This window comes from Marmota marmota, unplaced genomic scaffold (assembly GCF_001458135.2).
Source record: "Marmota marmota marmota unplaced genomic scaffold, marMar, whole genome shotgun sequence".
Lineage (NCBI taxonomy): Eukaryota > Metazoa > Chordata > Mammalia > Rodentia > Sciuridae > Marmota > Marmota marmota.
Genome location: NW_026000093.1, coordinates 10,192,282 through 10,217,771, shown reverse-complemented (window position 1 = coordinate 10,217,771; position 25,490 = coordinate 10,192,282). Strand labels below are relative to the sequence as shown.

The 25,490-nt window shown below is 41.9% G+C and overlaps 1 protein-coding gene across 9 annotated transcripts in view; it reads right to left on the bottom strand.

Moving 5' to 3' along the window:
• The window catches only part of Fam110b (family with sequence similarity 110 member B), a 135,018-nt gene that overhangs the window by 9,673 nt on the left and 99,855 nt on the right, over positions 1 to 25,490 (bottom strand). For 6 of the 9 annotated variants that reach the window (XM_048782929.1, XM_048782928.1, XM_015485809.2 and 3 more), the window contains one exon: positions 15,368 to 18,272. The exons of 2 other annotated variants lie outside the window; for them this stretch is intronic. In XM_048782929.1, coding sequence (XP_048638886.1) covers positions 16,836 to 17,942 — 1,107 coding nt within the window. In that variant the 5' untranslated portion in view covers positions 17,943 to 18,272 and the 3' untranslated portion in view covers positions 15,368 to 16,835. Of the gene's footprint in view, positions 1 to 15,367; positions 18,273 to 18,429; positions 18,452 to 25,490 lie in introns of those variants that run through there. One more of the 9 variants, XM_048782933.1, reaches the window with a different exon arrangement.

Below are 25,490 nucleotides of genomic sequence, written 5' to 3'. Positions count from 1 at the left end.
TTGTTCCTAATTTTTAATGATTATGGTTAGACTTCTCATAAAAGCAGATATTTGAAAATTGTTCCTTGTACTCTGTCACTTGGAACTGATTAGGCAAGGGGCAAGATAAACCCCAAACACATTAGATATGTTTTACTGATGTTTTGTTGACCATAAATCCATGAGACAGTAAGAGAGAAACAACCCGCTATAAACAGGACTTTACATATTCCTAAACCAAGATGACAGGATATTTCTGAAATGACTGCAGCTGTATGATATCACCATAAGGATATATAGTTTTCAGTAAGCTTGCTGAAGTTCATCCATCTAAATGAAGCTTACCCTCAGAGCAGTTACTGTGGGGGATGATGTATGCATTCACAGAGAGGCGTCATTTCTTAAAATATTCTGGAGTTCTGTTTTCAGGATGGTTCCCAAGATACAGTCAGAAAAAACTGCATGAGAATGATCAATGCATCATTCACTCTATAATTGTGTCTTATTCTAACCTAAAACCAAGATTTGATCCCTCATATTATTCTCCTTTTGTTGGACCTAATTTCTAAACCGGATTTCAAAATGGATCAGATTGCTTTATTGGAGGATGCTCCATCCAGAGTGCAATGCGTCCTTCTTGAGGTCCAGACCAGGACAAGGCTCAAGTTCACTGAGTTCAAGTTCACACTCAGGATGCTTCTTGGTCCCAGGATGAGGACTATGGAAGTCACCACTCAGTCAAGCTTTGGTTCCTTGGGTGGGTAAAAGAATCAAGGTCGGAGATCTCTGGGGAACAGAACCTAGTATATGACGTAATTGCTTCTAATATTTACTGAAGCTCAGAGACTAGTAAATCTGTGAGCCATGAGCAAAATGCAGGTCAGACCTCAAAGCCAGCTGCTGTTCAGAACGTGAACTTCTCATATCTAGCATGAGGTGTGCCCAACATAGTGTAGCTGAGCAGGCACATAGGAATCAGTAGATTTTTGTCTTTACCTGAGAGTAGTCTCAACAATCTCTGAATGTCTTAGGAATATGATTTTCAAGGGGACTTTGGAAGTATTTCATCATGGTGCATTAATTAATTAATTAATTAATTCACTCATTCTATCTTTTTACTGATTCTATGCCCATTATGAGGCAAGTGCAGTGCTAGGACTTGCAATTATGATAATAAATGAGACAGAGCCCTGATTGTGAATCTGTAGTGCAATGGACAGATGGACAATAATGAGCAACCTCTTCACCTGTGCATACAAGAGAGAATTAAGGAGAAAACACATTGTTTTATTTTTATCATCAGTTTTCCCCCTAGTTTTTAAGTAACTACCATGCTTTACTTGCATAGTAAAAATAAAATAGCTTATGTTTTAAAGTGCACATAGTTTATGGAGGGCAATTAGCCTTGTGGTGGAGGGAGACCTTGACTGAGAGTGGCTAAGTGGGTGGTCTTTGTCCAAAAGGTTCTTAATACTTCTGTTGATAGGTTTCCTTGAGCCCTGATGAAGCCACCAATGAAATCTTTGTTGAACAAAGTTCCAAGGAGGACATGAATCTAAGAAATAGGTTAGTTCTGCCCAGTTATCCATTGTCTTTAACAGACTCTGACTGCAGGTAGGGCTTCAGGTAGGATATTTTGTTGTTGTTGAAAATGACAGAAAAACAATTCAAATTGACTAATGAAAAAGGTAGGGGAAGATTTTTTTTTTCCTTATAGAACTGAAAGTTGAACAAATGACCGTGAGTGGACAGTGGGCCTCATCCTGCATGACTGCACTCTGGTAGCCCTGGGAGCTCCAGATCACTTCCCACCACTTGTTTGAATAAATCTTCTCCCCAGCTGCTCTCAGAATGGACTGATCAGGCATATGGCCCCGGAAGAGGGTCACTATAATTGTCCCTGTCTGAGTCACAGGCCCACCCTCAGCCAGTGGTGGAGCCAGAGAGAGCTGGACAGCATGAGAGGAAGTGGTGGTGGGGGTAGCCTCAGTACCTCAAGGAAATTAGGGGTGTTGTTTCCAGGAGAGGAGGGCGGTGGGTACTATAGAGACAAAGCCAACAGTGTCCACAGCATGATTTCTGAGGTTGTAGAGGAATATCTGAAATTAATGTGGTTGACAACAGGCAGTTTCTGATTTCTTCATAAGAAATGGAACAGAAATATTTGATGAGAAAAGGACATTGGTATGCAGGCTTCTTATTTGTACCTCCCTTTTACTGGCTGTGCAGACAGAGCTCACGGGCAAGGAGCCTGGTATCCTCTGTAGCTGGCTGTATCCATTCTGTTGGGTACCCCTGGATGTTGTCACACTCAGAGCCATCCGACCCAATCAGCAACATCTTTGCTTGACAAAGCATTTAGGCATTTGTTTTCAAAGAGAAGAATAGCTGTCAGAGGCTCACATACCCTGAGCACTTGTCAATCAAAAGACAAAAACAAAATTAAAAATCTGTGCTAGGATGGTTACTGGAACTGGCTAGACTGTTAGTTATGAAAGTATCCTTAGCCTGTCCTCTCTGCCATGAATGCTCCTAAAATTTCTGGGCAGATATCTCTGTTCACACTTGCTTAGTCACCTTGCCTATAGAAGAGACTTTCCCCTGTGTTCTGTAGCAAGAAGCAGGGGTGTCCCACCTTGTGTTACCTGGGCATGGTCAGGAATATACTCTCCTTTATCAAATGGAAAAACTATTGTCATTTAAAAGAAGCAACTTGTGAAGTACACAATGTTCTCTTTGGAGAAAAGTTTCATTGTATTTGCAGGAATGTAACTCTTTGGTATATAGGACACTGTCCACGGAGGAAATCTACAGCTGCCGTAGGTTGCTTGCATGGTTTGGATACAATCTTGTGGGGTTTTTTTGTTTGTTTGTTTGTTTTTCGTTGTTGTTGTTTTCATTTGTTTGTTTGTTTTGGTACTGGGGATTGAGCCCAGGGGTGCTTTATCACTGAGCTACAACACCAACCATTTTATTTATTTTTTATTTTGAGACAAGATTTCACTAAATTACTGAGAGTCTCATTTAAGTTGCTGAGGCTGGCCTCAAACTTGTGAACCTCCTGCCTCAGCTTCCTGAGTCTCTGGGATTACTGGCACGCACCACTGTGCCCGGCAACCTCATGTATTATGTACAGAAATATCAATTTTATCTACAAGGTCTGCAGATAGAAATGAATCAGTGTGCTTAAAATGTACCACATTGTCACCTGAGAGGATTCAAGGACGTCCTGGTGGGGAGAACCTCACTCAGGATGATGGGGTCCTTGACAAATGTCACAGAAAGGAATTTCAAATTGTATCAGATGGAGACCAAAACAGAAATTTATTTAGGAAAATAAGTATGTCCTTGAAGGAAAATGCAAGTGCTCTCTTTTAGGATCTCAGACTCTTCTTTTTAAAGGAACTTTTGTGAAAGGTTGGGCATGCAAAGGTATGTGGAGATGACATCAGTCTGGTGGTCACAAGTTTATGGTGACGTGGCAATTCTGGGGTCGATATCTTCTCCATTATCTGATCAGTTATCTGATAATGTTGGGAAATCACCCTAAATTATAGGTCTGGCATCTCCCTTTGCTCAGTCTATTCTATAAGGACATTTATTATTGGGATGATTAACAGTGCATAGGGCAATCTTTATAAGTGAGTGAATTTCCAGTAACTTTAAGATTGTGAGTGGAGATTTGTAGGTTTCCCAGAGATTTGAAAGAAACAGCCTTGGGGAAGACTGGCTTATAGTGTGAGAGGTCTAGGAGGAACAGTGTCTCTGGGAGTGAAAGTACGAGGAACTTCAGCACAAGGATTTTACATCAAAGTGTCCTTCCCTTTGTCTCCTTTATATCTTCTATTTTCTTTTTCTATTACACTTTATGATGAATAAGAAGTGGCAAAAATAAAAAACACATGGCAGGCTCCTGTCGCCTCTGTTCACACTTTCAAATCCCTAAAATCTAGAACAAGACTTTTATAGAAGTGTGCATACACACAACACACACATACACACCCCTCCCATGCAAACATGCACATCTGGAGAGAGACATTCACACAGAAAACCTTAAAACCCTATTGGTCTCAACACTTCACAATCTTCCAAAGTGTTCACTTTCCACTAGGATCTAGAACATTCTTTTATTTTTTTAATATTTATTCTTTAGTTGTAGTTGGACACAATACCTTTATTTTATTTATTTTTATGTGGTGCTGAGGATGGAACCCAGGGCCTTGTAGGTGCTAGGGGAGTGCTCTATGCTGAGCCACAGCCCCCACAACCCTCAGTCTGTAGAGCATTCTTTAATCCCATTTGTTACTGGTGGATCTCACAGCTCCTTCACCTCCCTAGGCCTGGTGTAGGAGACATAATGTAAATGACTCAGGACACTCTGTCTCCACTCTTGGGCGGTTTTCCAGGAAGCTGCCTGTGGGACAAAGGTGTTTTTATTCACTCAAAATGCTTCTGTTTAAATCCCTCATCACCAGTGGGATGGCATTTGAACGTGGAGTCTTGAGAAAGTGATAAGGTTTAAATGAGGACTTGAGGGTGGGGCTCTGATGAGGGGATTAGTGTTCATATGAAAAGAGGAAGTGGCAAGAGACAACATCCAGGCATAGCAAGAAGGCAGTCATCTCCAAGTTAGGAAGGAAGCGCTCACCAGAAGCAACCTATCAGCACCCTGCTTTTGGATGTCCCAGCTTCCAGAATGGTAGGAAATAAATGTCAACACAGATGCAACTTTTTTAAAAAAGTATTTTCAATCCAAGTTTTGTTGGATTCCCAGATGAGGAACCCGTGGACACAGAGGAGGGCTGATTGTACAAAAATTCAAAGGAACTTCTCTTTTCCTTGGTTCCCATCCCTCTTAACCTTACCCTTTTCTAAGTTCACTAATATTCTTGTTCCTGTAAAAGTGAAACACAATGGAAACCTTAATTGCTTTAAATGGTATTTGACTATGGGCATCCAGGATGAAAGGGACAGAAATTCACAATTCAGAGCATGGATTGTCTATCTCAGTCTTTAATTAACTGCACAAGCCTACCCACCTATACACCCCATTGGAACCAAAACAATTTTTAGAATACAGTGAATTTTTATAATTAAAAAAAAAACACCCAAACTGAAAATGTTGCAAAAGTAAATTGTCATTAACTTTAACGATGAGGCAGCTGGGAAAGTGGGGTTCCCCAGATGAAGCCACAGTAGGAATATTTAGATGGGTGGGTTTTCCCACTGCCTTCTCAGAGGGAAAAGTTAAACAGAATAATGTAATATTTAAACAGTGAATTTTGGCAACAATTAAAAAACAATGGAAGACGTGTCACCAGGCTGTCTGATTTATTGGGAATGTTCTCTACAACGAATAATGGTCAAGAGCAAACACAGGAGGAGGGTTACTGTGTCGGGGGTGCACAGGGACAGGAAGGCTTGGGCAGGAGGTAGCTCGATTTGGGTTTCCTAGGATTTGAGATGGAACTGAATAGAAGAAAGGCAGGGAGCTCCAGGTGGTGGGATGTCACTGGAGTGGTGCCATCTCTCTCCCCTATTAGCCTAACTTCTGATGCTCTACAAAACCCAGGACATGCCTGCAGTAGTAATTCTTACTTCAACGAATAAAAGAAGTGTTCCCAGGGCTAGTCGCTCTCTAAAGCTCAGGTCCTTTATATGATGACAATGCATTCTGCTGACCTCTTGAAATGCCCCTCCTGAAAGCAAGGAGGAAGGAGATACTAAGCCCCACTGTGTATACAGATTAACCCTCCCCAAGGGATTAATCCCCATAGCTGAGAAGCAAGCAATGGCAGTTCCATTTCACAGGTGACCAAAGGGAAGCTCAGGGACTTTAAATGAGTTACTGATGGTCCCTGGCAACATGAGGAGGAGTTGGGAATCAAATCCTCAAATCAAGTTGGGTCTCACGCCTTTTGTTGCAGCCTTTTGGCAGGAGGGGAGGGCATGAAAAGGTTGGGGAGACTCTGTACTTCCCAAGAGCAGCAAGCTGATGGCACTAGCTGGGTTGGACTTTGTAGTTCTTAAGGAAATTCCCCAGCTCTCTGGTGGATTTCAGTTGAGGTTCCTGATTTCTCTAGCTGAGAGACTCCAGTCTGGGACTGTTTACTGGTATCCACTGTTTTGTTTTAGTTGTGTTTATTCTCCAGATGGAGCTGGTGGCTACTGCTTTCTCCAACTTACCACCAAAACTGAGCTCTAAGCTTAGTAGGGGGACAAACTTTTCAGAATCCACTCAGGACACACATACACACACATATGTACATAATATACATATAATGATCTATATGTATATATATATATATATATATATATATATATATATACTGCATGTGTATTATATATGCACACATAGTATGTGTACATTATATATAATACAAATTATTACTTTTGGATAAACATGATGAAGACTGTGTCTTTTTGAAATCATGTATTCTCCCATATCGTTAACTTTTCTGCTATATAAATGCTATTAATTAAATAAGAATAAAGAGAAGATTAGTTAACAGGGGCAACTAGTGGTAATTAATAGTAAGCCTAACTAAACAGATAATATATGTAAGGAAAACATGACAGAGCAGTTCTCTTTAAATCTCTTTGCTATATTTTTTATGCTGTGGGCCCAATTAGTTACCCACTCCCCAGGCCCTCAGTTGATTTCTATGATTTAGAGAAATGAGTTCCTGAAATTTCCCCTTCAAATGGTTTCCAACTCAAATAGTTAGGAAATGGTTTGCACTAAAATTACCTCTCAGAGATTAAAATTTCCAGTGATGATATCAGGTAATCTGCTTAAAATCATTTTTAACCTGGATTTCCCCTCGATCACATTTGATTTATGAAACATTGGGTCTCCCCCGACCTCAGACTCTTATTGCTAAATAGGCAACAGGCTCTACTTGATCAGCCCTTCTGGTATACCTGTGGCGTATGTCATGTGCAGAGCCTGGCTGGCTTTCCCCAAATACTTCTGCAGGGCTCCTCCCCCACTTCCTTCAGTCTTTACTCAATGGTGTTCTGAGTAAGGCCACCTCCCATCTCTTTCCCCTGTCTTATTCTTGTTTTTTCCTAAGCACAAGTCATCCTCAGACATTCCACACATCTGACTTATTTACCCTACTTTATCTCTTTTCTTGCAAGGACCCAGCATTTCTAGTGGGCTCACTGTTGTATTTTCAGGACCCGAAGCCATGCCTGATACCCGTGAAAGGGAAATGAGATAGAGAAGTCTAATGGGGAGAAGAAAGTGCAGGCAGGCTTGGGGTGTCTGTGAAGGGACAGGACAGAGTTGATGGGAGGCCACCCCATAGACACTTCCTGATTTCTATCCCAAGATGAGGAATCTCAGAGTGATCCTGGGTTCTCTCTGTGCCCAGCATACACCAAGCAATGCACTAGCTTTGTGGTAGAGCATTGGGAAAAACAGTGCCTGTTTCCAGAGAGGTGACCTTCCAGTGGGCACGTGTACGTGGACAGAAAGAGGAAAGCAAAGCAGAGCCACATGGGAGCAACAGCTGTCTCATCTTCTCACCAAGCAAGGCACTTGCTTGGCATTGTTTTCTTTCTTTTCCTCTCAACCTGAATGTGTGAAAAAGCAATCCAATTGTCAGCAAAAGAGGGTTAAGAGCAAATAAACGGTCAAGAAACAAGAAGCTTTGTATTTTCTTTTCAACTTGAAATCATCCTTACTACTGCTGGTCAAATCCACTAAACAGACCCCCAACACCACCCCTGAAAAAAATTATAATGATTTTAATTTAGAAACAACCATAGCGTAATGTGACCCTCAGCACATTTGTCTGGAATAAATTCCTTAATAAACCCAACATGTGCATACCTATAACCATTTAAGTGCAAAAAGTACAAAAATCCATTTCAACTATTAAACTGGATTTTAAAGGCATCAGGTGGTGAATTAAATGTTGAGAACATTTGGGAATCCAAAATGCCATGCAGATCTCAATTCATAGGTTCTTTACACCAAAGAATTCTCAGCAGATGGAAGCAACTCTATAAACTCAGAGCGAAGGGGTCTTCAGGGAGTGGGTCGGTTTTACATCAGATGCTTGAATACTGAGATGCTCTGAGAAATTTGAAACATGGATAAAATACATCAAGCCTTTGTCCAAAGCAAATGGAGCAATTTTTCTGCAGCCACAGACACTGGTCTCACATTCCTAATCCATGGGCAGCTGTCAACTGACTGGGAGAAAATAAGAATAGCCTCTAGTGAAATAGCCACACGCCCATGAAGTTACTAAGTGAGCGGTTCACTGTTCTCCACCAAAATAAAACAGTCAGTACCTCATGTCCTTAAAGATAGGCTAGAACTCAAAAGAGAAAAGCAATAAAACTGAAACATCTGAAGCCACTGTGTGCCAGGCTGGGCTTGTGATGCACTCAAATAACTCACCTGACTGCTATAGCTCATCTATCATGAAAAGGAGAGAACAACTGGAAAAGGTTATGCATGCCTAGAAATCCCAGAAAATTTCAAGCTTATTTATCCATAAGAAGGTGAAACATGCTAACCTAAGCATTTTAGGAGCTAGTGTAATGAGAGGTCTCCCTCCCATTTTCCCTCCTTCTAATTGAACTTCCAGATGTTATCAATTATGAGCCACCACTGCAGTTTTATTCCATTGAGGGAGCAATTGCATTCATGCATGGCTTGCTTTACCCCCAGTTAGAAGAATTTCCAAAGAACAAGGGTGAACCCGTGGTTGAGAGGTCAGTGTGCATATACTGAAAGGGCAAAATGGGGAGTAGTTTCTGAACCAGATCAGCCTTGATGACAGCCTGCCAGGAGGGTTTCAATGGTTAGCATTCAGTTGTGCTATCTGGAGGATGCGTTTTCATATAAAGGACATGTTTTTACATTTTGGCAAAGAAAAGGGGTCTGCTACTCATTGGTCTTTGGACCAATATAAGGGATTCAAATCAAGATCTCAGCAGTAGTTTTTGTGCTCCCTCTCATTCCCAGCAGTTTCCCTCTGCTTTGGGCTAAGGTACACAACAAACGGGACTTCCCCTCTTTTTAAAGGAGTTGCGCAAGGAGTGAGAAATACTTGCTGGTAAAATCTGTTTGTACAGAGAGGTCCACATTCTGAACTCCCATTACCTTAACCACACTGTTTTGCTCATTTTCCAAGTAGGCAATCAAAAGCCAAGGCCAGTTGCCATGCGACAGAGACAGGAGAGGAGGAAGGAGGAGTTGTTGGAGGTTCTGTAGCTGTGAGGTGGGAGTTAGTGAGGAGTTTGGTTTGGATTCATTCATTCATTCATTCATACCAAAGATACATGTGCTCATCAGCCCCATGTCAGGTACTGAGCTAGGCAAAGAGGTTGAAGATGACCAAGATAGAGGATAAGTTAATTAATAATATAACTCCAGACTGTAGAGAGGGAGGTAAGCAGAGGTTGGAGATTAACACAAGGAATCTGCTTTCTCTAGTGGCAGGAAGAGCCCAATGAGATGACAACTTAAGTGACATATAGGATGATGTCAGTAACAGGATGAATGAATATCAAGGGGGAAATGGTCTATTAGGGATGAGCATCAGGATCCTGGACTCTGGGGAGTAGGACTAGAAGAATCTGGAGGTTCTTATATTTTATAGGGCAACATTCTAGCAGCACAGCGAGAATAGAGAGAATGAAGGGCGTAGGGAGTAGATGCCACAGGGTCTCCCAGGCAGGGGAATCAGTCCTTGAAAATGGTTACTAAGGTTCTTGAAGATCACTGGGCACCTATGGAAAGTGGAGTTATGAAAAGATCACGAAACTAGTGGTCATGGTTTCCAAAAATTGCCCAAACTTCCTTGGAGAGATTTCTTCATCTTTATCAAATATTTCATATCTGCTGGGATTAAATAAAAATAGTTAATGTGTCTTAACAGCAAAAAAGCAAACTCTGAATCAAAGTTTAAGAATCTGATTCATTTTTTAGACAAGGAACATTGCATAGATATGCAGACGCCCTATGACTTATGATGGTGTTATGTTCTGATAAGCCCATCATAGGTTGAAAAAAAATGTTAAGTTCAAAAGTTCATTGAATACACTAATCTACCAAGCATCCTAGCTCAACCAGGCAGCATGGTGTAGAGCATCCATTGCTTCCTTTAGTGATTGTGTTGCTTAGTGGGAGCTACAGCTGGCTGCCATTGCCCAGCACCTGCAGATAGTAACCTATAGCATGTTGCTAGTCTGGGAGAAGGAGCAAATTCAAAGTTCAAAAAAGGATTTCTACTGGATGCTTATTACTTTCACACTATGGTAAGGGTTTTCAACCACTGTAAGTAGATGACCATCTGTCATACAGTGTATGTGGACCAAGTTGCTTCTATTTCTGCATGATGGAAGTTTTAGCCTTGTGTAGTTCCATTGTTCCCTGATCCTAGCTCCTTCATGAGGTCAGAGCAGCAGAATGTCCTCTGTTCCAGCTGCAACTGTTGGTCCCCCTGCTCTACACCCTGGAGGGGGGAATCATATCACCTCACTTCTCTGGTTTTGTTTTATCCTGTACAATGAGCTGGAGAGGGTCAGTGGATTACTAATGTCCTTTCCAGAAGGACCCAGAAACTTGGGTTTTGCCTTGGTCATACGGGATGAATAGTTTTAAGTGACTCATTCTGTGGAAGGATTACAAATTAGTATGTGCCATAGTGTTTTACACTTCCGAGAGACATCTGCAATGCAAACTTACTGCAAAGAGCCATGCTAGATAATGAAAATTCATTTTTCTAAATATAGAATGAGTGTTAGGATGTTTTATTAAACTTGTGTTTGTGTTACACCTTTTCTTCTTATTGGATGTGTGGTTTGGCAAGTAGCTCGATCCCTCTTCCTCATCAGTAAGATGGACTGCAATGCACTTCTCAAATTCTTGTGAGAATAAAATGAGATACTATGACAAAGGGCTTCACATAACGTCCAAGACTTAGTGGCAGTTGTTTTCAGGAATGTGGGCTGAATGGAAGCTCATCTAGTAAAAGACTGTATCATTTTTTTATCCTCAAAGGTCTATGCCTGATGTGGTCCTGGCCACGTTCCATTCTGTCAGCTTCTGTCAACCTGAAAAGTTAATGAGACTCAACTTTCTGGGGCTCCTTTTCATTCAAGAAATATCCTTTTGGAGACTACATTTCCTTCCCCAACTAACTCCCTAGAGGCTAGTGCATGAAATGCCATTAAGTGGCCTCAGACCTCATCTGCCCCCAACTTGCCACAACAATAAAAACCCAGAATTTTCATGTTCTTCCCATGATATCCTAATGCTCCTAAACTAGTTTGTGCCATCACAAAACCCCCAGGCAAAGAGAACACTTACAAAGAAGGCTCTCCCAATTTCATGAATGAGGGAACAGAGGCCAACTTTGAGGCAGATGGGTTTCAGATATTAAGAGGAAGGGGTTTCTGAGACCCATCTTGGTCTGGCTTTTCCTTCTACTGGGTTTTTGCCAAAGCAAGCAGGGAATGACCTGAACACAGGAGAGAAAGCTTTGTGTAGGTGACATGTGCAAAGGCACACAACTGCTGCCACTTCATGGTGCAGTGTCTTCAGACCACTGCAGAAATAGGCAGACCTCCCAGTAATTTTACGGGCCACTCAGTACATGAGTCAGGTGTGACATTTTCAAAATGGCAGTGAGATCAGTCTTCTTTTCTGAGTAACAATCTACTCTGTTTTAACTGGAGCACCCTTAACCTCTTTAATCCTTCCCTGATGTATCTGCTGGTCAGAACACTAAGTACACCCTCAAGGATGGGACAGAACAGAGTGATACTGATTCATCAAATAGTCAAAATATGTTTCCTGATGGTTGAATTGTGGCCAGACATTTATCTCTATTGCTTACACTTCAAAGTGTCCTTGATCCAAAAAGACAGGATGCCACTTTAAAATATGGCAGACTCAAAACAGGAAGAATGCCATTCCAACAGCCTTGTTCCTTTGAACTTGGTGGGTTGTATGTTACTCATAATGGAGCAGTTGAAATCTTTTTCTAAATTTATGGGCTACCATCTAGGTAAGGATGAAGTTGCTGAAATTTTGACTGTTTGAGACATGCTTACGTACCCTGGTGGCAGATAAAATTATCAAGATGAATTTAAGGACCCTTGTGTTTTTAAGAACAAACTCTGTCTCCCCTGATCTTGAACAGGGTTGTGGGAAGGGCAGAGCTAGAATCACAGAGATTGAGTTCAAGTCTCATTTCAACACTTACTTCCTCTGAGATCCTGGTTAAGGGGCTTAATCTCCATGGAACTGAGTTTCTTAGTGTCTTTACTTATAAAATGGGGACAGCCCTACTACTTAGGGATCTTTGTGGTAAGATTTATAGTTTAGTTCAGGGCATAAATGTCATTCAGGCTGAGCATTCTAATTAAAAAATCTGAAATGCTACCAAATCTGAAACCAACATGAAGCTCCAAAAGTTTCAGACTATGGAATATTACAGATGTCATAGTTTTTGATTAGGGATGTTCAACCAGTAAAGTCTTTGCAAATGTTCCAAAATCTGAAAGAAAAAAAAAAACACCCAAATTTGAAATATTTCTGGTCCTAAGCATTTTTGGATAAGGGATACTGAACCCAAAGTAAACAACCACCAAACCAAAAATATATATATATATATAAAATCAGTAAACACTTATTAAACATGTAAGCATTTGTTGTATACTCTGGGCTGCTTGTTGCATGCTGTCCAATTCCAGGACTGTGGTTCACATCAGTCAGGGGATTTATGTTTATTACAATAGGATTTTTTTTTCCCTTGCAGGGAATAAAATATTATGAGGAAGATATGCATTTTAAAATTTCATACAAAGGCATCATTTAGGTTGGCATGACCGTGACAAAAATTACAAGCTAACAGGATAAGACAACATAGAAGCTCCAAAAATTTTGACTGAATGATTGCTGTGTGGTCTTGAAAGAGCAAGTGTCTTTGAGGTCAAGGAAGGAGGAGAAAGCATTTCTCATAGAATGATGAGCTACTAAACCTCAACAGCAGTAGAGGTTTCAAAGTATGTTCACCAGTTCTTTGATACTTCTCTCTAAAATATGGGGCTTCGCTCCCTTCCCTGTGTGGGCTGTATTTGGTGAACCACTCGAATGAGCTGAATGTGACAGAGGTATGTGACTCAGGACGCTGGATTGTAAAAGGCACTGTGGCTTTCTCCTTGGCTTTTCTCTCTGGGAGAACCAGATGTTAAAAGGGACTCCCAGGCAACACCTAGGGAGAGGTACATATTGTGAGGAATGGAGGAGTCTTGTTAACATCATGTGAACCACCTTTGAGGGAATGTCCTTCAGCCCACAAAACATGATGCAGGCCCCACTGCCTCTGGTCTCTGCCTCATGAGACACTTGGCTAAGCCACGCCAGGGTTCCTGATCTTTGCATACTGGGATCACCAATGATTATGGTTTTAAGTTTCTGACTTTTGGGGTGATTTAAAAAAAAAATATCATAGATCATAAATGCAATGGTAATATGTTCTTATTGGGACACTTCCCTTTGGTCAGAGCCTTAGGGCTTGGCTGGGTGATTCATTCTCTGTTCTGTTGAGAAGTTAAGGATTTATCGTATCAGCAACTTATTCAAGCCAGAGGATTTATTTTTTTTTATTTTTATTTTTTTTACAGAGGAGTGATGTGACCAGAATTCATTTTGTTATCTGTGGCATGAGATGGGATGAGGAAGAGACTGGTTGGGAGGGTAGTAAGGGGGGCTTCCACTTAGAAAGTTCTAGCAACAGCAGACCAAATAAGAGATGGTGAAAGCCTGAATTAAGGCAATGGCAGAGGGGATAGATATGGAAAGACGGTGTTAGGATTTGGCAGAATTCAGAAAGCAGCAGTTAGCATCCAGAGCCATTTAGTGCAATCACATTTAATGCTGCATTGTATAGGAAAAAATGTGGACTATATGATGAAACTATATTTATACCAATACTACAATCTTATACACATGTGTGCATGAACACATAATACTTTCATGAACTAGAATAAGCACTTCACAATTAGGAAATGTCTCATTCTTAGAATTTAATATTAAGCATTTGAAACGGTCCCTTATAGAAACTTTAAAAACAAAAAGAAAATAATGAGCTCTCATCTTTCTTAGGAACTAAAAGCCTAACAGTTGTCTATTGTACAAATAAGGCCACAGAGGATTAGACTGAATTATAGTGGGAAGATTTATAGACCTGTCTGAATACAGATCACACATTGTTATTGAAAGACAGTAAGATTCAAATACAATCCTGGATTAAAATAGCATAAGCAGTGATATTAAATTAGGTAAGAAGTGCTCATCTCCCCCAAAATGGTTTCCTTAGGAAAATAACATCTATTTTTAGTATTTCAGTAGCTCTAAAAGGAGATAGATATGCAAATGCTAAGCCAAGTGTTTTTTAAAAGGCCACATTTCTACATAAATGGTGAGGGAAGGAAACTTTTATTGTTAGAATTTTCTTTTAAGAAAACTTATTTTTATTCTATAACCTTGAGTGCACTGTATCACCAACATTCATAGCTGGATTCTTTAGAAACATTTTAATGTTTCTTCTGGAAAGACAATCAGAGAGAATTCAAAACCAGTACAATGAGTCAAGAAACCAAAATTGCTTTTTTTTTTTTAATCAACACTCATTGGAAATACTTACCATTTGTTTCTGAAAATTACATTTTAAATTTTGCTTTCTTTTATATTTGCATGTTGTGTGAAACCTTGGAAGAAAGGTTTATCTTCAAATTCTTTGATCCAATAAATACTGATTGAAAATTTGAAGTTCAAATAATAAGAGATAAGGCACACCCACTAAAAGGAGTGCTAAACGTGAGGATTGAAATTCCTCAAGGGAGAGACTGTGTTATTGGTCATGGAAGTCTAGTGGCAACCATGATGCCCGAAAAGGGAGTCACTCAAGAAGTGACATATTAAAAGAGGAATGAGTAGAGAAATGTATGAACCTGCATAGTGGATGTTGGGCTGGTACAAACAAAAACAGGGCTAGCCATTTTAAAGGTATGCCTCCACAGTAAGAACTCATGAATATTTACAACTGAAGAGTCTTGTGGAAGATGTGAAAATCCTGATGTTTAAAGAAAAGATAAAAATAAAAGAAGTGTGAATTAAGGAAAGAGGCAGCAGCATAATTCAGGGATCTTGATGTAACTAATTTTTTTTTTTTTTTTTGCAAAAACATGCTGCTACAGCTACAATGAAGGGTGCTGCTGTTCAGAATAGTTGAGATATGGTGAAAACAATTTAATGGAACGTTTCTTTAAGACTATGTATCCAAAATGCCCTCCTGGCCCAGTCATTCATAGAGGGAGAAAAAGAAAGAACAAAGAAATGACCAACCACCATTAGTGCCTGCACCAGAGAGCTATTTATTAGTGGAACTTTTTTTTTCTTTTTCTTAAAGATTTCATAACAAGTGAAGTATGTACAAAGTCTTACAGCATTTACACCAGAAAGTTTCCCATTAGCTGATGAAGTCTAGGGTGCTGCAGCTGAGAACTTCTGAGCATGACCAGAGCAATGACAGACCACCGCAAGGTTACCTCTCTGCTACCACACCAAACCGTTAGCTGGTGACAGCTAACTAAACCACCTGGAGGACAGGTTATTAGGGGAAAAGGGGACAAGGTGAGGCAGCACTAGAGACCATAGGGTGGAAAAGTTACAGAGTATTGGGTTTCGACAGTTTCCTAGAACTGTAACAAAGATCCACAGCCTGGGAGAATAACATATTGCAAGACAACAGAATCACATTGCTCAGATATGGTTCAGTCATCAAATGCATTCACTTTTGAATGGGAGGCTCTATACTGATATGGCTGGTATTTCCGTTTTTTGTTCATGTCTTCAGATAGCTCAACCTACACAAGTTCCTCTCCTCTCCCCCAAGTAAAACAGCAACAAAGGGAGGAAGAGAAACAGCATGGAATTAGTAGTTCTTAACCAAAACCAAAACAACAACAAAAGCCCAGAACATAAAACAATTTTTTAATAAAGGCATTCAGCTTTAGGGTGGTCATATCTGTTGAAAGATCAATACTAGACATTTCTGAAGTATTCCAATCTAAACAACATCAACAAAACCCCCAAATCTCCAAACTCCTAGATTTAACCATCCTTGGTCATATCTGATTGTCTTCCTTGGGGTCAGTATTACACAGAACCATTAACATGGACACACTGACTCGGAATCACAAAGTAGCACTGATGACCTACTGACCGCTCCACTAAGTGGCAAGTGAAGTTTCAACATGTAAACGACTAACATCAGGCTTACCACTGTATTCCACAGAAAACCCAGCCTGGTTCTATTTTCAGTCAGTCACTATCTGTTTGGTAGCAAAACTCATTGATTTGCTCACTGTTATGGTCTCACATGTAGGCAAAGTGGCTTTTTATTTCAAAAACATTCTGCTCTCAACTTAAAAGCCAGTTGATAAAACTTTTAATTAAGACACAATAGCGCGGGATATAAAAACACAAGAATCACATAAATATTGAAGAAATCGTATACCATTTTTTTTTTTTTTTTTTTTTTTGTGTGTGTGTGTGTAAACAGTTTTGCTAAAGAGCAAAGCCCTAAGTAGATTCTGGCCTGAAACTTTTGGCAGATGGGTGTCCAGGCAGGCTCTGCAGCGATGGTGAGGAGGAAGCCAGGCCAGTCGCCATGTTGACAGGCATGCAACTTGAAAACATTGCACAACAAGCAACACAAAGAGTGGAGAAGCTCACAACACTTCAAGGAGACCTCACGACCTTCACAACTGCGTATGCACAGACAGACCCGCCCCTCCCTCCTTTCCACGCACAGTGTCTCTTACACGTGGGACACCTTCTGCGACTCTCTAGCTTGTTTGATGCTATATAACCACTTGATGATCCTAGCGTTTCTTTCGATGGCAGAAATGCCATAGGGCACCCGGTCATTGGCACTGTCATCATTTCTAAGGTCACTGTTACTGTCCTGAGACTGTTCACAGTCTGAGCTGATCATGCTTGCGCTGCGGAAGTTGAGGGAGATGATGTCAGAATTAGCCCTTGCAAAGTTTTCCATGCCGAGGTTTTCCAGCTCTTCGGGGTCCAGTCCACAGTAGTTGAAGAACCTCTCCACGTCTGCATCCACTCGGAAATACCTGTCACTCAAGTCTGACTTAGACCGCTGGAGGGAGGGTCTTCGGCTGACGCCACAAGCTGGTTCCACGGGATCTGCTTCCGGTGACTTCATGGCGGCGACCTTGGGCTTGGGAGGCAGAGGAGGGGCAGAGCTACTGCAGGGGATTGCTTTGAGGGGCTTCACGCTGGTCACCTTGCGGATGTCCGAGGAGCTGTGCGAGACATGGAGGAAGGACTCGGCCGACTGTTCCAGCAGTCTCCTGCTCACGTGCGAACTGCTTTCCTGTGGGCTGCCGCGGCCTGGCGTGGGGTAGACCTTCAGGGACTCGGCGAAGGAGTGGCGGTGCAGGTCGGTGGTGGCATCAGACCGGTGTGGCGGCCAGTTTCGGGAGCTGTGCTTGTGTCCCGAGCCCGAGCTGGAGCCCTCGGAGCTGTTGATGATGTTCTTCAGGATCTCAAGCTTGAGGTTCTCGCGCTGCACCCCGCTCTCGGTTTTGGCGTGGTGGCCGAACACCTTGAGAGTGGGGCTGCCCAGCGCGCGCTTGGCTGCCGGGCCCACGGGGGGCTTGGCCAGCACGGCCGGCTTCACGGGCTCCTGCTTGGCATTGATCACCTCCTGGCTCTTGACGTACTTGGCCTTGTCGGCTTCCAACCTCTCCACGGCGCTCAGCCTCTTGGGGTTGGGTTCGGCCTGCCTGCGGAAGTAGTCTGGCCCTTTGTTCAGGATGCGCAGGGGCACCGCCGACGTGAAGGTGCCGGCGGGACTGACCGGCTTCACCATGCTACCTGTCTGTAGCGTCTCCGTGGGCATGGTGGGCGGTCTTTCCCCGGCAGCCGTGGTGGATTCTCTTCTGGGCGCCTCCGGCCGGCCTGAATAGACACATGTACATGAAGCACAAAGGGCAGCAGAGGGATCCTGGAATCAGTGTCAGCAGCAGCAGCAACAGCAGCGCCTCATCTCACAGCTCATTAACCGCCAATGTGGCTTTAATGCACTTTTTCTCCCCTTCCAGGAGGCCCCTGCACAACAAAAAAAGGCCACAAGCCACAAGTTCCTTTTAATCGGAGTCGCTGCCTCCTTTATTCTCCCTGAAGGCTGTGGGAGTCTCCTCCAGGTCTTTGTGCTCAACTGCAGGCAGAGCTGAAACACAAAACAACCAACCGCGGGTTAGGAGGGGCGGGTGACATCACGGCTCTAGCAACAGAGGAACCCCGCAGCGCCTCCGCCCCGCGCCGGCCCGCCAGCCTGAGGGTCCCCCATCAGCCGGCTCCCGGAGGCAATTCCCGGTTAACCGCACCGGGAGGATGAAATGGACAGCATCCGAGTCTGCGCCGACGCGCACGGCGGCCAGATGCTGGGGGTTTACAAGAAAGAAAAAGGGGCTGAGGTTTCCCACGCGCGAACTCTTCTAGCTGCCTCCCCATTGGTGAGGACCGCCTCCTGAACACGCCCGGTTGGCATGACTTAGAGCAAAACCCAGGAAATACTAGTGAATGGAGAAGGGGAGGGTTCAGCCAAGCCCGGTTCTGTTCCCCGGCTCAATAAATGCTTTTGGCTTCCTCAGAATTCCTTATCTGCTTCAGGTTGCAATATGGGTGGTTTATAATATATCTCTTTTGCAATGAAGCAAAACTTGTGACTAATCTGTAACACTTGAGACAATCACTTCTTTAACTCTTCAGAAACTGAAAAGATGGGCGAGAAATGGAATTGACAAGAAATACAAAAAAAAAAAAAAAAGTTGAAGAAAAAGGCAACCTGTGTCAGTTACCTTACTTGGGCAATCAATACATTTGACAAACATTTTCCTGAACTCAAAAAAAATGGAAAAAATAAAAATAAAAAAAATCATCTTGTCAAACCCAAGCTTAATTTCTGGTATTAAAAACTTTGAGAATGACTATTAATGCTCCATAATTTCTCACACTTAAATGAGCAGAAGTCAAAAATTTCTTTGTGGCACATGTATTCCCAAATCCCCTAGAATACTTGAAATCTTAAAATGCCAGTCATTCCTAAATAATTTAGTTTAAGTTATAGAAAATTTGTACAATACTTTAAGCATTCATAGGGCTTATACATGGCTTTTTGAAAAACTTGATTACCAAAACCAAAAATCAAAATCAAGCCAGGACAAAAAAACTCACTACAATTTGAGACTTTTTAATACTGCTGATACAACTTTATGAGCTTTCTATTTCACATATACAATACAATGTAACATTTACCCCTGGGACAATTCTCATTTCCTCTTGCCGTAGGCATAGACCATTTGCCAATCACCAGGCATCCCAAAGCAACTAGTTAATGACCTTATCAGCATCTTTGGTTATAATTAGGAATATTAAGAAAGTAGTCTATTCAACTAACATGTCAAAGAACTAGATTTAAAAAATACATAAGGTGATATTGCTCTAAAATTGCCTTTCAGTAAGAACATGAAGACAGGAGCTCCATAATCTTCTGAAACTCTTCATCTGTAAATAGAATCCATCATGTTTTATTGGAGACAATTTTAGTAATCTGCAAAGGGATTTGTTCTAATAAAAATATTTTCCTATGCAATATTTGAGAAACCCCAAGGCAATTCCTACATAATGATTTCCTTTAATTGTGCAGTTCTATTTTGATACCTCAATTTAATTTTAAAAAACACCACCTTCCATGAAGATTAAATGAGATTGTTTCCTTGAATGTATATTTTGGATAAAACTGCCAGAGGGACCCAAATTCCTTTATAGAGTTTCTGGGTCTCATCCTGAGTCTACTGCACTGGAAGTGACTCTGGGGTCCTCCTGGGGATGAAAACACAACCTTAATCGCCTACCTCTGAGCCCAGGGGACTAGAGGCAGGCAGCAAAGCCTGGGCTGGGGGGCAACCCTGCAGATCACACCCAGGACACTTGGGAGAGGGTTGTCTGCAGCACAGGCCATGCATCTGCTTGGCAGCATGTCATGTTGGGACTCAGAAGAAGATACCCTAATGAAGGCCTCAGAAGTAACAGTCTCTCTGACCTTCTGTATTGTTTCTCACTCCTCATCCTTCTCCAAGTCATTAAAAATTAGAATTCTTTCCAAGGCAGGTTATAGAGACCAGAACCCCAGAACCCCGTTTTCCTCAAGCAACCATAAAATCTCAAAATCTTACTATAACTCTGCCTGAATAACAGTAGTCATAACGAAATTATTTGAGCTACCTGCTTGATGATAGGTCTTAAGACCCTAATTCCAGATGGGAAATGCTACATAGAGAGGCCAGGAAATATCTGAACAGACAGGCCTTGCTGGGCCTACCTAGCCTGTTACTATTACATCATACCCTTTTTGTCCAATCATGTTTCTGTGTGGCTGTCCGTGCTTCACTTCATCTAACCTAAGCATAAAATACAACAGTTCACCCTGAGTCCTTGCTTTTTCAATTTGAAGTCTCCAGAGTCACATAAAATTATGGTCAAATAGTTTGTTAGGTTTTTCTCTTGTTAACCTGTCTTTTGTATGGGGGTGTTGTCAACCATGACCCTTATGATGGGCAGGATAGGGATCAGTGTGTTTTCTGCCCCTATAATACTGTAACCACTGATTACCTTTGGAGCTTCCAAAATGCCTTCAGAGGGGACAGTGCCAAAAGCTTTAGGGGCAGAGTAAAGCAGGGCCAGAGATGGGGACCCATCAGCTTTGTGCCAAGGACCAAGTCAACTTTTAGCATATGCCAATGTGGTTTAGCGGGTGGTGGGAGACAGAGCTTATGTCCCTTCTCTTGAGGCATGTTTTGGTTGGATGAAATTATTACAATCTTTCAAATTCTAAAATCACATGGCCTTAAGCAACTGAGATATGGGAGTTATTTCTAATTTCAAAATGGCACATTGGAATACTGGTGAATGACTGGGCTTTTCTATGGTTCCTGCCTTTGCTATTCTTGTAGAAACTCTCTTTGAATAATGATTGATTTGTGGCTATAAAGTAACATCCATGGGCACTGAAGCTCTTGCCAGACTGTTCTTTTCTTACCATCATCTTTTCTAATTCCATCCTATTAGGACCACAGGCCCCAATCATCGACGGGCCTGGCTGTCTTGCATGCCTGTCTAACTGTTAAGGTGGGTTTCAGTACCCCCTTGCAACATTAAATAAAAATCATTACTCTCAACTCACAAGGCTGAGGAATACCAGTCTGTCTACTAGAAGCATTCCTTCCAAACCCCCTTGTCTCTCTCTCACATTACTTTCTTTATTCATGAGACTGATACCCCTGGGATGGCTCCCTCCATGTCCTTCCACAGCCACCAAGCTTAGGAAGCAATTACTAGACATAAAACCAGTGTGAAAGGGTTATGTTTGAAATAGCAATTATTTGTAACCACTTCACACTTCATTTCCTTTTTGTCCCCACTCCTCTCTTTTCTTCCTCTGCCACTGCCAATTTCCTTAATAATTTTTAACACTGCAATGGAAAAACATCTTATTGGAAGGTTCAAGTACAAAAGAAAAATCTGTAGAAACTTTTGGTGCTATCACATAATAATAACCATTACATAAAGTTTTCTACTCTAAATGCCATCAAACCAAATCTACTTCAATAGAATAAAGGTCTTAAGTTGCTCTTTCTCTTAACATCTGCCTAATCCTTAGCTTCTGTTCTTTTACTCTTAATGGGAGAACAATGTTGGCAGGACAGAGATGTATAAGCCTGGAAAAATTATTCTTGAGTTTTGCAGTACAGACTCTATAGAAAGAAAGGACCTGGTGTAGATCAGGTATATTAGAGAAGGCCAGTCAAATGTGGATGACCCAGTGGGTACACAAATGGGTATTTATCAACTCCGTGATTAACGCCTTAGCATATGCAGTACATGACCACTGATTGTCTTACACAGTACTCCCCCACCCACCCACCCCCATGTGGCTCGGTACTGATGGGAGCAGTTGAGTCAACTGCTGGGTCAGAGGGGCTTCATGTTGTTTCAGGGAAAGAAAATTAGATCTGGGCTCATAAAATTCCATAAACAAAAGTAACTATATACTCCTGCTTCCCATGGTGCTCAAGACAGAACCCCAGGTCTTGTGCATGCCAAACACATACTCTACCACTGAACCAGTCCCCTGTGCAGCACTGTTTGATTCCTTCTTCTGGTGCAAGAGACAGAACACAAGCCCCAGGGAGGGAGAAACTTCTACTCACAAACCACGCTGGCTACATTCTACCTCAATGAATAATATCCATTTGGAAATGTCACTGAAGGATAAAAAAGATTGGGGGAAGAATCTTGGTGAAGCAAAGACACAAAATGGCCTGCTGGATCAGGGCGATCTGGCCTGGGGATGATGGTGGCGCTGGAGGGTGTCACATGAGTCCTGGTCTTGGCGGGAGAGTTTCTGCCACCAAAGGCTAGCCTGGGACAGAGGCACAGGATGAGGAGGAGAAATGGTATCTCTCACTACTCCCTCCAGTGGTACTTCTTAAACTTCAACATGCCTGGCCCAGGGATCTGAGAATGCAAAGTCTGATTCAGTGGATTTGGGTGAAATCCTAAATTCTGCACGTTTTACCAGATCCCAAGAGACACTGTTGCCTTGGAGTAGCAAGGGGAACGGAGAGGAAGCCCATGCCCAGACTGGCAAGCACCCTATTAGAACTGAAATGCCTCAAGCACAGAGGGAATGGGCAGAGTCTTCTTGTCTCTTACGAGAGCTAGGATTCTATTTACCAAAAGAGCCATCTGAAGTTTTTAAAACTGAAGTGGCTTGAATTCTTCTAATTTCCGATTTGCTCAATGCTTACAGAGGCAGGTTGGTAGAGACCAGGACCCTCAGCTGATGTGAAACACTGGGGGACATTTGCAACCCTGGAGGTGTTCAGGGATAGAAAATGATCCTCCATGCACATTATTTGAAAAATGTTAAAGCCGATGATCCTATAATCCAGGCAGTGCCTGTAATCCTTGATGCCCGTAAGGTCAGGCAGATGATGGGAACTTGAGCGCCTGGCATGAGTAAAGGGGACCCCAGCTAAGGGCTGTCATGGGAACGTGGCTCACTGTTGCTCGGAAGCAAATCCAGAGTGCTGAATAAACTCTCCTGGTTTTAAAATTCAGTACTGAAAAACACTGTGGGCCAAAACTGGTCTGCTGTTTTGTTACTTCTCCTTTATATAGTGCTTTTGGTAAGTGAAAAGAAAATTAGTTTCTAAGTTTTAAGTAGGAAAGAAAGCCAGTGAAGTTAGAGCAAGGACCGTGGGAAATGAGCACACCCACGGAGGTTTCTAAGTATGTGAAAATGGGTCATTTCTCCTGTGTGTTATGGCAGAGCAAAGGGTGAGACTGCTTTAAAGAGCAAGCCTGACTAATTCAACTCTAAGTCACCTAACTATCTTGATTTCCTTATCTACAAAAACAAATGCCTTGAAATCTGGTGAGCTGGAAGGTTTTGGGGGTGCACAGAAAAAAAAAACAATTTACCTTTGAAGTTAATAAGATTCTAGAATAACAAATTCCTTTAGTTTCCCACGTTAGACCACAAAAGTTTTAAAATGCATATGAAAATGGCCTCTGGAACAGATATCTGTCTACCCATGTCTATGTATACATATTGTCTTTTTGGTCAGAGTATCTCTGGTTACATTTGGTACTTTGGCTCTCCCAAGTTTCTTTTCCCCAATGATTTTTGTCTTTTTGACTTTTCGCATATTTTTATTGGTGCATTATAGTCGTACATATGGTGGGATATGTTGTTACATATTTGTACACGCATAGAGTATAACAAATATCATTTGGCCAGTAACGTCTATCTTTACAACTTTAGGCATGAGATTCCAATATGACTAGGGCTCACTCTCCATATCTACATCCTTAGCTTTTCGCATTTAAGAACAGAAGTCAGATTGGTTTCCACGACAGTGTAAACTTTTGAGTTCATTGATATAAGAGAAATGTACTCAAAATGTAAGACTACTTACTGAATACAGGCTGTGATCAATTGACCAATCAGAACTTATTAACTGAACAACTATGTGTATGGTACGTAAAAGAATTAGAAAAGTCACAATTTTGGAAAATACACCTGGTAAATATTAATTGAATAGTGAAGATGATAAATGTGATGGGATTATTGTAAAGGACTTGAAGATGAAGGGGTGGTGCGGAGGGTACAAACTCTAACAAAGGCAGAAGGCAAGGGCATCAGTCATCAAGGCAGCCCTTAATTAAGTTCATGGTATAGTCAAAACAAACTTAAAAGACCCCATGGCCAATGCAAGTTCTAGAGAACAAGAGGGAGAAAATGGCTGTGGGGAGAGAGGGGAGGAGGCTTGAATTTTAATGGAAGGCACTAAATGTTAAGTATTAGTGATATTAGATATTAGAGACAGGGTCACATTTTTAAATGCCCACCTAGTGTGGGGACAGGAAGAGAGGACAGCAAGTGTGACTATAGAAGGCAAGGGCCAAAGCTGTTCACAGGAGGGAGGTAGCCACTGGGCTCTGAGTGTCTCCCAGTGTGGCTCTGCCCATAGATTGGAATCCTGGCTCTACCCAGTAATGGATGAGTAGCCTCGGGCAAGTTGCCTCATCTTTCTGTGCCTCAGACTCCCCATCTGAAAAATGGGAAGACTAAAAGTACTACTTAGCTTTCCTCGTCTGTCATCCCAAATCTGAAGATTCAATCAAGTGTGGATGGAAAATATTTGAAAATTTTTTTTTCAAAAATTTTCCAAAATAAAATATGAATTTGCTATATGCCAGGATTCTCTTTCTGAAACCTGTCGAATGCAGAGGTGTGATCCCTGATGTGGCCTCCTCCACTTTACACCTCCTTGGCCCCTCTAAGCCTCTTGTTCCTGGGCCATGCAGTTAGGACCTGTGCTAAAATGAGCAAATTTGTTTCCTTGTCAGTATTCCCTGAACAATGCAGAATAACAACGATTTACACAGTATTCACATTATGTATTACAATTACTCTGGAGATGATTTACAGGATACAGAAGGATGTGCGTATGTTTATGCAAATACTAGACCATTTTATACAAGGGACTTGAACATCATGGATTTTGGTATCCTGGAGGCATCCGGGAACCAAATCCCTGTGGATAACAAGAGACAACTGTACTTCCCTCTTTAGGGTTTTTGACGGGATTAAATTAGAGCAAGCAAACACTTTTCATTCACATCAGCCCCTTCCAGAGGGTGTCTCTGGGATGAAGAGAAGATAGATGGTTATAAGAGGAATATGAGTTGCTGATCCTGAAGACAGAATGTGAGGATGAGGAGGTCTGTGCTGAGAATGGTCTGGGCTTCTGGTTTCACTTTTATGAAGCAAACTGTGGGAAGTACACAGGGTCCTCTCCCCGCTAATTCTTTTACG